At 47.3% G+C, this 16,403-nt stretch overlaps 1 protein-coding gene across 3 annotated transcripts; it reads right to left on the minus strand.

Moving 5' to 3' along the window:
* Positions 1-1,045: 1,045 nt before the first annotated feature.
* On the minus strand, positions 1,046-16,129 carry LOC112231720. 3 transcript variants are annotated; one of them, XM_024398450.2, is made up of 9 exons: positions 15,972-16,129; positions 9,403-9,506; positions 8,976-9,054; positions 7,995-8,196; positions 7,346-7,417; positions 5,814-6,853; positions 4,595-5,421; positions 3,852-4,076; positions 1,046-3,771 (listed from the first exon to the last, which is right to left on the minus strand). In XM_024398450.2, exons 1-9 carry the CDS (start codon positions 16,064-16,066, stop codon positions 3,518-3,520), a joined length of 2,898 nt encoding a protein of 965 aa, XP_024254218.1. In that variant the 5' UTR covers positions 16,067-16,129; the 3' UTR covers positions 1,046-3,517. The 3 variants fall into 3 exon arrangements, with proteins under 3 accessions (XP_024254218.1, XP_024254219.1, XP_024254217.1); XM_024398451.2 differs by having other exon boundaries at positions 3,867-4,076; positions 7,995-8,199; XM_024398449.2 differs by having other exon boundaries at positions 7,995-8,199.
* Between the last annotated feature and the right edge of the window lie 274 nt (positions 16,130-16,403).

The following is a 16,403-nucleotide window of genomic DNA, read 5'->3' on the forward strand; positions in this document are numbered from 1 at the left end:
CCCCCATAAATAGAATTTTCCTGATGACGAGAATGAGTCTAGCGAAGTAGGAGTTTCAATCCTGCTGCTCTATAACAGGTCTTGGATTGAATCCTGGGGGCGTATTCATTACGGAAACAGTTGAACGTTTAAGAACCAAACAGAAGAAAACAGAGCAAAACAAGAGTTTATATTGGTCAAATTCAGGTTAGGTCCCTCCCTGTTCCATTAGGTTTTCTTTCGTTTAGGAAATGTTTTTCAACAGAATTGGAATAATGTATACACCCCCAGGCCTCAATCTTGTTCTGAGGGAAGCTCAGCCTCATGGGCAGATCTAATGTAATTGGTTGGATGAAAGCTCAGTGGGCAGCACTTAGGAGTTTATGGGTAAAAACATAAAAGAAAAGGCCTTACAGGTGGCAGGAGCGACCTGCAAGATTGCCAGTTCTTATCCAGGTTGCAACTTTTGTTTACAACCTTACCTAACATTCTTAACTAATAATATTTATAAATCTAACTGTATATGTTTCAAAGGGCTCCATTCAATCCATATCGCGGAAATTCAGCTTTGTAGCACGATAGACAATTAAAGGCAATGTTCCCAGTTTGAAATATGAGTAGAAAAAGAAAAAAAAAAGACTGGGGGGGACCTGATCCTTGCTGAGCACTCAGATGCTTTATGAATGCAGGTCTAGTTCTGTTTGATTCCAGGGCAACACTCCCATCTGGTGGTCTAGTTAGTGAACTGTATGGTGTGGAAAAATAAAGCACTTAACATTTTGGAATGTGTCCCAATTATCTCTTCTTCTCAAAGTGTGCATCTGTTCACTTTCGTTCATGATTAAACTAAATTTGAAAATAAATATTGTGTAAACACCCACTAGCCCATTCATCCACCAATTCAATGTATTTAGATTTGTGGTAAGTAGTAAACAAGTGTACACTTCAGGAGAAAGAATATATTATTGGGACGAAGACATTGTTAGTACATTGAAAGATTCATATTTCAGAAATATGACTTGAACTTTTCATCAGACTCATAAAACATAACACAAACAAACCAAGCCATTGTGTAGTTTTTTCCCCTTTATGTGTTTCTGTGAATATTTACAAAACCATAGGCCTATGTACAATACCAACTCGCAAATGAACAAATAAAAGCTACGGATAGCACAAACTAACCCGTTTACGTAATGATCTTTTTTTTATGTACACTGAAACTGGCAAGATGATAGCGTGAAACAATGTAAGATTATATGTGATTAGTTTCATTTATTTAACATATCTGTCGAGAGGCGTTGTGTGGTTTTATTCCAATAAGACAAGATGTCGGGTTACTTGGCGCTCTGATTAACCTACAAAGAAACCTAGCTCTGCTCCGGGGCGTTAGTGCGACTTGCTGAAACTGAGAAGGCTCCTGCCGTGATTCAACCCGACCGCGCTTCGTCGGCAAAGCACTTTTTAAAAGGCAATGTTCCCGCGTTCGTGGAGACTGCGTGCATGGTAAACTCTGCACGTGTTGGCTTAATCGGAAATTACCTTTCACATGTCAAGCGCGCTATAACGCAAATCTACCAATGATCGGATTGAATGCCGGCCTAAGAGTCAGCAAGCCACACTAACACCCTGGACTAGAGCTACAAGCAGCCCATCATCTAACTGCAATGAACCATAGAGACTTGAGTAGCTTAAAAAAAGTCTGCTACACTGGTCAGTCTGAAAAGACAAAACGATCAACAAACGACGCAACAACAATGCATGTAAAAAAAAGAAAAAGATATATAACGTGGCATAGTATTCAGCTATGCTCACTCTTCTGAAAAAGCCCCCCCCCCGAAAATCACTTAGTAACATAGAAGTAGCATAGAACACACCCAAGTTAAATACGGAACTCTGCACGTCGCAGAAGAATGGCCCGACGGGCTAATGCACCTGTTTAAACCGCCTTTAAGAAAACGCATGTGCAACAGGATCAAAATAAAAGAATGATGCCAACAACAAGAATATACTTGGTATATTTTAGGCAAAAGCAGTATTCAACTGCTGTCTTGTAGTGTCAATTTTGAAGGGAGCGGAAAAGCACCATTCTGACTATAGTGTCTTAGGTAGTCCAAAAAGAAACTTCACAACACATTGATGGTGGCGTCCCCCCCCCCACTCTAACCCAGGGTCTCTCTAGCGCTGCTCCTGGGGTGCAGGCTTTTGCTCCAGCCCAGCACTAACACACCCGTTTTAAGTAATGAACTAACCATGGTCTTTCAGTCAGGTCTAGTTTGATCAGGTGAGTTAGTGCTGCACTCTCCAGGACTGGGTGTTGGGAGACCCTATAGCATATTCTCAGCACTAGAAATAGACACACACTACAGCCTCAAACTCTAACCGTGTCAAGCTTTCTTGTGTTCAGAAACGTCCCTACAACACCCATGAAACACTGGAGTCCAGAAAATCTGAATAGAACAATATGTGGTGTGTTATCATTAACATCATCGTCAATATAACGTTATCATCGTTAACATTTTTCTCTCCAAAACGAGACGAACACAAAATGAACATGTCCATATACACTGTATAGTATACAGGTTGTGACAACTCCTACACAGTCACTCCCTCTCTCACTCGCTTTGTCTCAGAGGACTATATATATATATAAGGGTATCAATAGCTAGGTTTCCATCCAATTGGCGACAGATATTCAAAAATCTGCATCAAAACAATATGTGCATTTTCCCACCAGAAATGTTTCCATCAAACCGACTGCGTGATGACGTAGTGCACATAAAAATACCTTTAGCTGTTCAATTCCCGTGTACCGAATAAAATAAAAAGTTTAATGGGTTTCCATCAAATTTTCAACTCTGCGGATGGGTTTCTCACAAAAAGTGTTGTTATATTGTGATGAGTCTGCCCAGTCTGTTATTGGAAAATCGCGCAGGCGCAGGTATAGCCTACATGATGAGAATATTATGGCCAAAAGAGCTAAATTATTTTTATTTGTCAAATGGCAGCCAAGCATCTATCTTTTCACCAGAATAAGACCCTGGATATTTCTCGTAAAGTAGCATCAAGCTCATCACCTTGCAACCATCGATATGATGGTTTTTATATCAATATTTGCACATAAAAGCATGTCCACCGACATTTCTCGTGTACTTCACTTTACACACAAAGATCCCAACGTGTCTAACGTGTTTTTGTTTTGTTGACATTTGGAAAGTTTATCGAAACATTTTCTGTCGTGACATTTTTGATCCTACATGGACTTTTCTGCCATGAAAAGGATGGAAACCTGCTTAATGAGATGTAGGCTACGTTCCGATACCCACATTCCCACATTAGCGTACCACTTCGAACACACGGCCACTACATTGCTTCCTTAAGCGTCAACTCTGTTGCACTACAGAGTTGCCCATCAGCACTGCTGTGATGTTACGGAGTTGACCACTCCTCTGTTTTGGCTTCCTTCATTCTATGTAGTACGCAAGTGTGGATACTGTGGAGCTGTTGTCGTGTCCGTCCATCAGTCTGTCCGTCCGTCTTCTCAGCACACCATGATTGGCGTCCCGTCGTCCTCGCGCCGCTGGTTCTTCTTGAGCAGCTGGATGCGGTTGTGACAGTAGAATTTGATGGCCCGCCAGTCTCGCCGGTTGGTGACCAGCAGAGGGCAGCTCTGAAGGCAGCGCTCGCAGTCGGCCTTGGCGGGCACGCGCAGCTCGGCGATGTTGGAGGTCAGGTGCTCCTCCACGGCAGCGCGCTCCGCGTCTGACCACGGGCGCTTGAGGACGCCGCGTTTGCCTGTGCGGGGAGAGTGTGGGTTAGTACACACAGGGGTGGATCTGTGTAGACATGTCTTTGGAGTGTGAACACACACACACCTGATTTGGGCCCACCTGAGCCTCTCCTGCGGCCGGGGAGTGAGGGGGAGAGGGGCAATGCGGAGGAGGGCGTGACCTTGAGTTTCCTGGCACGCGGTGTCCTGCCGTTGGTCCTGCCCTTCCTCACCATCAGCAGGCTGGGAGGGGCCACCTCGCCCTTCTCCTTCCCCCCTTCGCCGTCAGAGTCGCCGTCCGAGTACGAGTCGGCAGAGTTGCCTGACATCACTGTAGGGGGAGAAAGAGAAGGGTCAAATACATGTACATGTTTCTCAACTTTAACTACAGTGCTGGTCCTCATCATACTAAAGGGCAGTCCAAAATGAACAATCATTGTGAGATGACTCTAAACTGTTTAACCCCCTAGAGTCAATTGGCGCATTGCTGCGTCAATCGAAGTAACATAATGAACAAATCCTCATCAAAATGTCTGTTTAAGCTAGAGAGAACTTTTTCAACCGCCGATGTCGCACTTCCACATCTGCGGTGAAAGGTGGCAGAGCCAGAGTGGTGTTTGTCAGACCATGAGACATGCGGAAAATCGGTCTTCTCAAGAGAATGTCCGATCGGTTTGACCGACCGCTAACCTTTCTCTAACGGTCATCATGCTTTGTTCCATCCATTCCATTATATCAAGCAGGTTGAATCGAGCGCACTTAATACACAGTAAAGGAGAGAAAAATAACTCTACTTCTAGCTTGACTAGTCAGGTCTGACGTATATATCAATCCTCAGTGTCTCCTTACCGTCAAGCTCCAGACAGATGTGGTGGAGGCTCATCCCCCGGAACAGCACGCCGTCTCTCTCCCCGCAGAGCACCACGCGCCCCACTCTACCCATCAGCCCCGGGTCCTGGCCAATCCCGCCGCAGCTCTGCGTCACGTGGTACTCGCGCTCCAGGAAGTGTTCCAGACGCTCTATGGCGTTCCCGCCCGGCTGTCCTGGCTCCTCCCCCTCGCCGAGCAATAGCAGCTGTGTCAAGATGGCGACCTGGCGCCGGACGCGCGTCTGGGTGAGGGCGCGGGGGTTCCGGGTGCCGCTGGAGCGGGCCAGACTCCGGAGGAGGTCGGTGCCCCGGAGGGGGGTGGCTGGAGAGTGGTATGGCCGGGCGAAAACGTACGGGTTCTGGGGATCGACGCCGACGTCTTGCCTGGTCTGGAGGAGGAGTTCCAGACACGGCTCGCAGTGCGGTGGCAGGATAAGAGGCTGGACTCTTCCTCGTTTGCCCTGGACACCTACTCGAGGCAAATGGGGAAGCACGAGACGCTCAAAGGGCGAAAGCGATGCCTCCAGGGGTGTGAGGGCGGGCGGGGCGCCGGGGGGCACCGGCACGGGGCACTGGGGGGTGACACGGGCGCGGTATTCGGCTATGACCAGTTTGGAGACCTCGCACTCGCGGCGACGGTTGTAGAGGATGAGCAGGGCGAGGGAGGAGTGGCACAGGAGGCGCCAGGCCTCGGCGGATTGGAGCTGGCGGGACAGGGAGAGGAAGGCAGAGTGCTGGAGCCTGCGGAGGTAGAGAACCAGGGAAGACAGGGAGGAGAGGAGGGGCAGCATGTGGAGACGGCCCGAACTGAGGCAGAGGGAGGGAAGAAGAGAAAGAGAGAGGGGAGAGAGTTTAGTTTCAATTGCAGGTGTCAGTTATTCATTTATTCAACGCACAATACAACAGGGAAAAATGTTTTCAAAGTATCTACTATCCTCATTACCTTTATTATAATGATAACATCACATTAGCAGTTTGAAGTTACTTTTAAGTCAGTCTCAGTTGATTTGATTTTAGTAATCTAATTTGAGCATACTAAAAGCACTCCCACTGTTTTACATCCACCAATGCAGAAGCTAAGCAGCAGTTCAGTTTGCTGATGCATCAACTACTTTCTCACTATCCATTTGATGAGGTGAATTTGTCATTTAGGTGAACTAGTCCTTTAACGGAGTACCAACCCCCCTCACAGCACTCACCTCAACAACTCCTTCTCCTTCTCCTCGGCTCCACTCTCATCTTCCATCATTCCGCTCTCCTCCTCTTCTTCTTCATTAGGCAGCCGCTCCACCTCTTTGGGCGTCTGCTGAAAGACGTGGGGACAAGCCGCCTCTGCCTCTTCTTTGGGCCTCGCCACCGCCACTTCCACCAGGTCGTTCTCCTCTTCCTCCTCCTCTTTTTCCTTCTTCACTTTGCGCAGTCCCACCTTTCTGGGCGGGGTCACAGCCACCGGAGGCGGGCTTCTCTTCAGAACGGACACGGCCACGGCACTGCGTCCTCGGGGCGGAGTCAACACCAGGGGGGAGGAGTTTCTCCCGACGGCAGAGGAAGGGGACTGGGCGGTGGTGGCGGAGGGACGTTGAGGAGACAGGGAGAGCGCGGCGGCTGCGGCGCCCCCCTGTGGTGGCTTGTGGGAATTTTGCTCCGCTCCTGACGCCGCCGATGATGACCGAGGTTGCTGCTCGGACTGAGCATGGTGTGCGGCGTGTGCGGCCGCCAGGTGGGGCATAAAGCGCTCGATAAGCGCGGCGCGGATCTCGGGCTGGTTGGGGTGGTGCTTGTCCAGGTGGCGCCCCAGTGAGCGGAAGTGGCGCCCGCAGTAAGCGCAGCTCAGCTTCTGGGGGGGCACGCCCATGCCAACCCCCCTGGCGATGTTAATACTGATGTTCGCTGTCGTGTTGGGCCCCAATGGAGCAGGGGATTTGAACAGAGAAGGGCGAGAAGAGGTGGAGGAGGAGGGAGGAGGGGGGGAGAAGGTGAGGGGGCGGTATGAAGTGGAGAGGGGAGGGCGGCCCGGGGACGTCCGGTGAGGGGTGGTCCTCTTTTTGGAGGGGGTGGTGGTCCGGCGGCGTTTGCGGCGGCGAGGTGTGCGTCTCTGACTCCCGTCCTCGCCCCCCTCATTCTGGGGATCTGAGTCGCTGGCATTGGAGTGGGAGAGGGGGGAGGAAGAGGGGGAAAGGGGCCAGGAAGGGGTGAGGTAGTCCTGGGCTGAGAGAGAGGGGGGCACGGACTCTTCCTCCTGGGAGCGAGAGATGAGTAGTGTTTGAGCCAGTTGTGTGAGTAGAGTACAGACAAGTGACATAAGACTGACTGTTTAGAGCAGTGGTTCTCAACCCTGGTCCTGGGGAACCAAAGGGGTGCCCATTTTCGTTTTTTCCTTAGCACTGCACACATACCTGATTCAAAGCTTGAAGCATTGATGATGAGTTGATCATTTGAATCAGCTTTGTAGTACTAAGGCAAAAACTAAAAGGTGCACCCCTTTGGGTCCCCAGGACCAGGGTTGAGAACCACTGGTTTAGAGTGTCTGTCAACGGTGGGTGTGTGAATGAGGAGTGTCCATTTAGAGCGCTGAGTGAGCAACACTAGTATGTTACAACGCTTAAAATCCTATAAGGAAAGTGAGTTGAGGGTATAGCAGACAGGCGTATGGAATGTAGACATACAAAGCACATGAGTATAGTATTTAAGTGTTGTATAAACATAGTATGCAACGGGTGTCTTTTCTAACCTTTTTGATACTGCTGTTCTCGGGGTCGGAGAGACACTCATATCTCCCTGGAGACACAGTACCACGGAAACCCTGGAGGAATATAGGCTCCATTAACATTCATTGTTATCACCCAGTGCTGTCAATCAGACGGTCAAACCAATAACAGTAGTGCTCCAAAAAGCACTAGATACTATAATCAGTCAGATACAGTAGTCAGCCAAGGTGAAAATTCCCAGATACCCATGTATTATGTGCCAACAAAAATTACTCAACAATTTCTGTGAGAAAAAGAGGATTATTTAACCAGAGTAAAAGTAAACAGCGCAGAAATGTGTTGCACGTGATCCAATCGCTAGTTTCAGTACTTGCAACTTGCCTCGGATAACACAAATCATGGATATTGTGGCATACTGTCGATTTCAAAATGTAACTATTTTGTCGTTATTTGGCTCACTACATGTGAAATGTAAGTCGTTCATTGAAAACACTATTCACCAAATAGAAAGATGGGTAAACTGCATTTGACTTCAACTATATCCCAGGTTATATCTGTAGCAGCCATCGCTATGGCTACAGTTACTTAGGCTCTAACAGGTACATCGTCATGGTTACTCACCATAGCAACAGTTACTTCGGCTCTCACAGGTATGTCGCCATGGTTACTCACCATAGTGTTGTCTCCCCACTCGGTCAGGCTGTAGTCAACGGTGATCTCCTCTCCTTTGGTGATGTCTCGGATCGCTATGACGACCAGACGCACCTGGCTCCCACAGTGTACCTCGCGGATGCGGCAGTTTGGAGGAGGGGGGTACATCACCGCCGCCCCCCTGCCCCCGCTGGATCCCTCCTCACCCAGCTCTAAAGACCCACTGCTGAAAGGGGGAGGGAGGAAGAGAGGTGGGGGGAGAGATAGGAGGGGTTGGAGGGAGCTAGATCAGCACAAGTGGACCTATGCGTACAAAATCAGCAAAAATAGCAGCTAACACACACACTTTCAATTACACACTGCAACACACACACAGCTACCCCACGCAAAACAGCACAACAATACAAAACATTAGGAACACCTGCTCTTTCCATGAGACTGACTAGGTGACAGCTTTGATCCCATATTGGATGTCACTTCAAATCCACTTCAATCAGAACGGATGAAGGGGAGGAGACAGGTTAAAGAATGATTTTTAAGCCTTGAGACAATTGAGACATAGATTGTGTATGTCTGCCATTCAGAGGGAGAATGGGCAAGATAAAAGATTGCCTTTGAACGGGGTATGGTAGTAGGTGCCAGGCGCACCGGTTTGTGTCAAGAGCTGCAATGCTGCTGGGTTTTTCACTCAACAGTTTCCTGTGTGTATGAAGAATGATCCACCACCCAAAAGGACATCCAGCCAACTTGACACAACTGTGGGAAGCATTGGAGTCAACATGGGCGAGCATCCCTGTGGAACACTTTCGACACCTTGTACGGTCGGTCAACTCAGTATTAGGAAGGTGCCCTTAATGTTTTGTATTCTACATAACAAAAAAACACACACACACAAACACAGCTATACACACATTAAAAAAATACAAACGTCATGAAATAAAAAACATATCATAAAAAATAACACCATGAAATGAAATCCCACACACACACAATCACACTCACCAGATCTGAGCAGGGTCATTGATGTAACATGGTCCATCCAGTGTTGGTCGTTTGTTCTCTGCAGCCTCCTTACCATCACCTGAGAGAAGAGTACAACAGGATTACACACGAGCACACACGCGAATGCACACAGACACACATGCACGACTGCACACACACACCGACACGTACGAAAGAACACACACAAGGTCATCAACCTTTCCCCCACCTGAACGCATATGCACGTCACACACCAGTCGCACACGAACACAGTCGCACACACGTATTCAGTCGCACACACGAACACAGTCGCACATTTATATATGTCAGCACGCACACACAACCCCCATCTTCCACCCATAACACACACAATCATGGATGCATACACTACACAACTATAACACACACGTGTCAACACAAGAATCATCAATATAGGACAAACACACACCTGGACAGTAGCTGTGTTCGGAGCTGTCCTCCTCATCCTCTGTGACAAAGACTCGGTCGCACACTTTCACCGGCGTTCCCTTCCTTTTCCTCCCACAACCGCGTCTGTGGAACACACACAGGGAGAGAGAGAGATTCTATCAATTTCATCAATGCCCCAGGCGGACCAATCTTCACATCAATCAAGTAGGAAAAGCAATCAATACACTGATCACCAATTTATTTTACTAGGCAAGTCAGTTAAGAACAATATTTTATTTTCAATGAGGCCTAGGAACAGTGGGTTAACTGCCTTGTTCAGGGGCAGAACGACAGATTTGTACCTTGTCAGCTCGGGGATTCAAACTTGCAAACTTTCGGTTACTAGTCCAACGCTCTAACCACTAGGCTACCCTGCCGCCCCACCAATAGGAAGCCAGTCTCAATTTCTGTATCCAACTACTTTCAACCAATAACAACTGAATCATTGATAAAACAATTTTGGATTGATTTAAACTATTTATTGGTAAAATTGCAATTACTTTGGTTTATTTGGGGAAAAAACTGAATGTTGACTGGGTAGAAATGGATCAAATTCTTACTGGGTAAATTGGTGTTGAAGGGACATTTGTGAATCACAAGCCACAATACAAGACACTGGTCCAAGGTCTGTGTTGAGTTTCACTCCACTGCCAGGGATTCAGGATACAGGGATGGTAAACTGATCCAAGATCTGTGACTGCGGTGCAGAGTTTAGCCATAGCGTAAAGCCACTTGTAAGAGCAGTGGATACACTAGGAGCTGATCTGAGCTAATCTTTCTTTGCCTCAATCCTAGCTGTAACCATTCAAATACAAGCACTAGAAACTGGCTTTGGATCAGTGTGATGTAGGGCAGTTTGTCCACACACACACACACACACACTGTTTTCTGTAATTCTTTCTATTTTCTCCTTACATGACATTGGAGGCTCTTAAAACTAGGCCATAGGAAGACAGTGCCTTGGTTTCTCAAGTGTTCATTACTGTGTGTGTTTGTGTGTGTGTGTGAGCGAGGGAGAGAGAGACTCTTTGAGCAGAGATATCAACCAGATTCGCTGTCTTTGTATTGATCTGCCCCTCGCTCTCCATCTGGACTCGTGATAACGTGTGTGTGTGTGTGTGTGTGTGTGTGCGCGCCTGCACTTTCTTGTGTGCACACACTCCCGTGTGTGTGTGTGTGTCTGCATGGTCACTCATGTAAACTTGGGCCTAGTTGCTCTTTCTTAAAGTAACAGCCTTCTTTTAAATGCATTTCACCCATTCCCCATTGTGTGAGGTAATTAACATGATCTAGAATGGTCTGTAATGGTAGAGCTATAAGAGGCATTAGCAACAACTGATTTACATACAGTACAGTGGTTTATAGTGTGTGTGTGTGTGTGTGTTTGTGTAGTACAGTACCACAGCCTTTCTAGCCTGGTAAATACCTCCACTTAGGTTACATACACTATATGACCAACAGTATGTGGACACCGGCTCTGCAAACATCTCATTCCAAAATATTGGGCATTAATATGGAGTTGGTCCCCCCTTTGCTGCTGTAACAGCCTCCACCTTTCTGAGAAGGCTTTCCACTAGATGTTGGAACATCGCTGCGGGGACTTGCTTCCATTCAGCCACAAGAGCATTAGTGAAGTCAGGCACTGATGTTGGGCGATTAGGCCTGGCTCGCAGTCAGCGTTCCAATTCATCCCAGAGGTGTTTGATGGAGTTGAGGTCAGGGTTCTATGCAGGCCAGTCAAGTTGTTCCACACCGATCTCGACAAGCCATTTCTGTATGGACCTTGCTTTGTGCACGGGGGCATTGTCATGCTGAAACAGCAAAGGGCCTTCCCCAAACTGTTGCCACAAAGTTGGAAGCACAGAATCGTCTAGAATGTCATTGTATGCTGTAGCGTTAAGATTTCCCTTCACTGGAACTAAGGGGCTTAGCCTGAACCATGAAAAACAGCCCCAGACCATTATTTATCCTACACCAAACTTTACAGTTGGCACTGCATTGGGGCAGGTAGCGTTCTCCCGGCATCCGCCAAACCCAGATTTGTCTGTCGAACTGCCAGATGGTGAAGTGTGATCCACCACTTCAGAGAACTCGTTCCCACTGCCCAATTTACATTTTTTCTAATTGTAGTCATTTAGAAGACGCTCTTATCCAGTAGTACACAGTAGTGAGTGCATACATTTTCATACTTTTTTTCATACTGCTCCCCAGTGGGAATCAAACCCACAACCCTGGCATTGCAAGCGCCATGCTCTACAGACTGAGCCACACGGGAGCTTTACACCACTCCAGCCGACACTTGGCATTGCGCATGGTGATCTTAGGCTTGTGTGCGGCTGCTTGGCCATGGAAACCCATTCATGAATCACCTGGCGAACAGTTCTTGTGCTGATGTTGCTTCCAGAGGCAGTTTGGAACTCGGTAGAGTGTTGCAACCGAGGACAGATGATTTTTACACACTTCAGCATTCGGCGGACCCGTCCTATGAGCTTGTGTGGCCTACCACATTGTTGCTCCTAGACCTTTCCACTTCACAATGACAGCATTTACAGTTGACCGGGGCAGCTCCAACAGGAGAGAAATTTGACGAACTGACTTTTTGGAAAGGTGGCATCCTGCGACGGTGCCACGTTGAAAGTCACTGAGCTCTTCAGTAAAGCCATTCTACTGCCAATGTTTGTCTATGGAGACTGCATAGTTGTGTGCTCGATTTTATACACCTGTCAGCAACGGGTGTGGCTGAAATAGCCGAAACCACTAATTGTGTATGTATATATGTATACATACATATATATAAACACATACATATGAAATATATATATATATATATATGTATGTGTGTATTTCCTAACCAATTTGTTCCAATGGAATTTTGCTTATTTCTCCTTGATGGCTGTGTGTCTTCAAATACAGCAGGTGGGTCAAGTGTAGAATGTTCTACTACTATGTGTGTTTGTGAATTCTACATGAATCAATGCACTACGACCACACGCTATATAGTGCGCTACTTTTTACCAGGGACCAGTTATAACCACGTCATATTGCCAGTCTCTAGGATTTATCATGACATGTTCACGTAAGCCCAACCAGGATTGAGGAAGTAAGTCCACAGGAGTGTCTCTCTTGGTGATATTCCATTGTGTGTGTGTGTGTGTGTGTGTGTGTGTGTGTGTGTGTGTGTGTGTGTGTGGTCTATTCTAGTACTGTCTAATCAGATGTCTCTCTTCTCCATTCCATCTGTCCTTCACTCTATCACTCCCTTTCTCTTCCTCCCATTGATTCTCTCCATTCCCCTATCCCTGCACATCTCTCCCTCTCCTCTCTCCCACAAACAAACACACTCTCACACACACACACAGCCCTCTGCCTTTGCCAACCCACATACACAAATACACAAACAAGTCCTCACTCAAGACCAGCACACACACACACACACACACACACACACACACACACACACACACACACACACACACACACACACACACACACACACACACACACACACACACATTCTCTCTTCAGCCAAGCTCACATGCACGCACACACACCCCTCCCCCCTCTCTAAAGCTCACATGCTCTCACACACACACACACTCGCTCAAGCGCACACACACTCACTGTCTCTCTCCCTCCCTCCCTCCCTCCCTCTCAAATATCCAAACCCACAGTCTCATGTTCCCTCTCTCACACACACACAAAAAACGCACACACACACAGAAGAAAATACACACACACACAATCTACACCATACACACTCCTAGACTCTTTTCTCTCTCTAACACACACACACTCAATCTCCAGAAAACATGCACCATCTCTTTCTCCCATGCATGCACATACATTTTAATACATACACATCCTCACACACACCACACTAGTCTCCATAAGGCACGCATGCACACTCACACGCAATCCTCTTCGCACACTCTCGCTCCTCCATGGATAACATTCTCTCTACACGCACACACTCCCACCCCTCTCTCTCTCTCACACACACACCACACACACAGTCCTTCCCTCTTTCATAAACAAAGTAGATGCATAAACACTCTCCTTTCCTCTGTCTCTTACACACAAGCAAACACACTGCCCTTGTCTAAGTCACTCTCTCTCTCTCACACACACGCGCACACACACACAAACCTTGCCTCTGTATCCCCCTTTCACATACACCCTTCCCTTTTTCTCTCTGCCTGCAGAACATACACACACACACACACACACACACACACACACACACACACACACACACACACACACACACACACACACACACCCTTCTCCCTCTGCCTCCAGAACAAACACACACAGGCACGCACACACAGACACACACATTCTCTCACACACATACACAGACTTTTTTATTTTTTTTTCCAAGACACACAGACACTCATTCTCCCTCCCTTCTCTGTTTCAAAAACGCACACACGCACAAACACACACACACACACTTCCTCACCCTCTCTCCATCACACACCCTCCCCTTCTCTTTCCCTCTCACACACACCCTCCCTCTTCTTGCTCTCTCCCCTTTAAACACACACACTCTCCCTCTCCCTCTGTGTGTAACACCCCCCCTCTCTCTCTCTCTCTCTCTCTCTCTCGCTCTCTCTCTCTCTCTCTCTCTCTCTCTCTGTGTAACACACACACCCTCCCCTCTCTCTGTAACACACACACCCTCCCCTTCTCTCTTCGTCACAAACACACTCTATCCCTCCATTTCTTAAAGAAAGACACACACTTTTCTTCACTAGTCTTCACTGTCAGTTTGTAATAACTAACCAAAAACTCAAATCTCTCACACACAAAATATGATACCAGAAAATATTAGTCTCTTACCATCCCAAACTATTGTTTCTACTTTGAAGACAACACACTACTGGAAAGTCAGAAACACAATTCTCACTCACACACACAATCTTCCCCTTTGCTTTATCCCTTCTACAAACACACACACACCCACATTTCTTGGTTACACATAAACACACTAGTCCCTCACACACACACACACACACACACACACACACCACTCCTCTCTCTCCCTCACACACACCCTCCCCCACTAAGCAACACACTCTTCCCTCCCCTTCCCTGTACCTCTCTCACACACTTCCCCTCTATCTCTCCCTCACACACACTCCCCCTTTATTACACAAATATGCTCACCCTCACGTACACACACGTCCTTCAGTCTCTCTCACAGCCCTCTCCTCGCACTCTCTCTCCCTAAAAACACACCTTATTTATTTTTCCTCACACTCTCCTCTCTCTCACACAATCTCTGAAAAATACACCTTTCTTCCTCTCCCCTACACACACACACACATTTATTCAATTTCTCCTCCTCCTCTCTCACACACACATGAATACACACACCCTCACTCTCTTACACACACACGCACAACCACACAACTCATCCCCTCCTTTCTCTCTCTCTCACTCACACACATACACACATGCCACCCCCTCTAGCACACACACCACACACTCCCCCTTCTCTCACACACACTGTGCTCATTCCACTCACACACTCTTGTTCTCTTTGTCACACAGTCTCTCCACACAACACGCACCCCCTCCCTCTCACACACACACACATACTGTCTCTGTCACGCACACACTCTCCCTCTCTCCAACACACACACACTCATCTCCCTCTCTCTAGCACATACTCCCCCTCCCCCCTCTCTCACACACACATACTGTCTCTGTCACGCACACACACTCTCCAACACACACACTCCTCCCCCTTGCTCACACACACACTCCCTCCCCCCTCTCTAACACACACACACACTGTGCTCGTTCCTTTCTCTCACGCTCTCTCTTCTCCCTGTGTGTGTGAGAGAGCTCTCTCTTCTCACACAAACACAAACACACACACACACACACACACACACACACGGAGAGAGGCTCTGGTAGCATATATAACAAGTCACCATAGCAAAAACGAACAAATATATTATATTGGGTTTACTTTTGTTTGTTAAGAGTATCTACTAGTACCGTTTGATAACTCGTTGGTTGGCTAGTAATTCACATACAATTCACATTTGAGAAAAATGTGTTAGTTAACTACACATGTACAGAAGTTGCTAAATTAGCTAGCTAGCTCGTACAGTTCTCGCACACACGTACAAGCGGGCGCGGAAACACACACACACACACACACACACACACACACACACACACACACACACACACACACACACACACACACACACACACACACACACACACACACCTATCAAGCTGCTTTGTGAAGTGGGTAGCAACAAATGATTTATAGTCTAATGAACATTATACTATAATTTATACGGGTTTCTCACACTCTCGCACAGAGTAAGTTAATAACGAATGTATTACAACTTTAATTTGAGCCTACAATATAGCGTTAGATCAACACACACACACACACACATACACATTCACATTCACACACACACACACACACACACACACACATCTCGCTCGCTCGCGCTGTCACACAGTCACTTCAGAAAAATACCTATGGCTACTAATTAACTAACTGACTAAAACCCTCACCCCCTAGGCGTCGGCGCCGGTTTGGTTCCCTCTCCGTCGCTGTCCAGTGTCGGTGGCTCCCGGTAGTCGAAGAGCGAGAGTACGGTCTCCGCCATGTTAGCAATCAACTAGTCTTCTCCGTCCCTCTCTCGCTCTCCGGCACTCTCCACTAGCTCACCCGAAGGTTATTCTAGCCACTCCCATTGCTTCAGAGCGGAGGGATGGGAAAAAAATCTAAATAAAACAACAAGCTACTAAACGATATGTTTAGCTCGTATATAACAAACAAAAAAAATAACATCTATACATTGTGATAATGGTAGGGTCGTTTTAAAGCGAATATGCTTAGAAGGCTTATTCTTTCTAAGTGCGGTAAAGATTTAACCCTACAGATATACGCATTGGACTCGTCTGAGGAGAGACCATGAAAAAAATAGTTGTTGCCTAAATGCC

The sequence above is a fragment of the Oncorhynchus tshawytscha genome, linkage group LG34 (genome assembly GCF_018296145.1).
Source record: "Oncorhynchus tshawytscha isolate Ot180627B linkage group LG34, Otsh_v2.0, whole genome shotgun sequence".
Taxonomy (NCBI): domain Eukaryota; kingdom Metazoa; phylum Chordata; class Actinopteri; order Salmoniformes; family Salmonidae; genus Oncorhynchus; species Oncorhynchus tshawytscha.

Coding starts and splice junctions, on each gene's coding strand:
- LOC112231720 (XM_024398449.2), bottom strand. CDS start 16,066: ATGGCGGAGACCGTACTCTCGCTCTTCGACTACCGGGAGCCACCGACA. Junction 9,055..9,402: donor CGAACACAGCTACTGTCCAG/GTGTGTGTTTGT, acceptor CTCTTCTCTCAG/GTGATGGTAAGGAGGCTGCA. Junction 7,418..7,994: donor AGTGGGGAGACAACACTATG/GTGAGTAACCAT, acceptor ATATTCCTCCAG/GGTTTCCGTGGTACTGTGTC.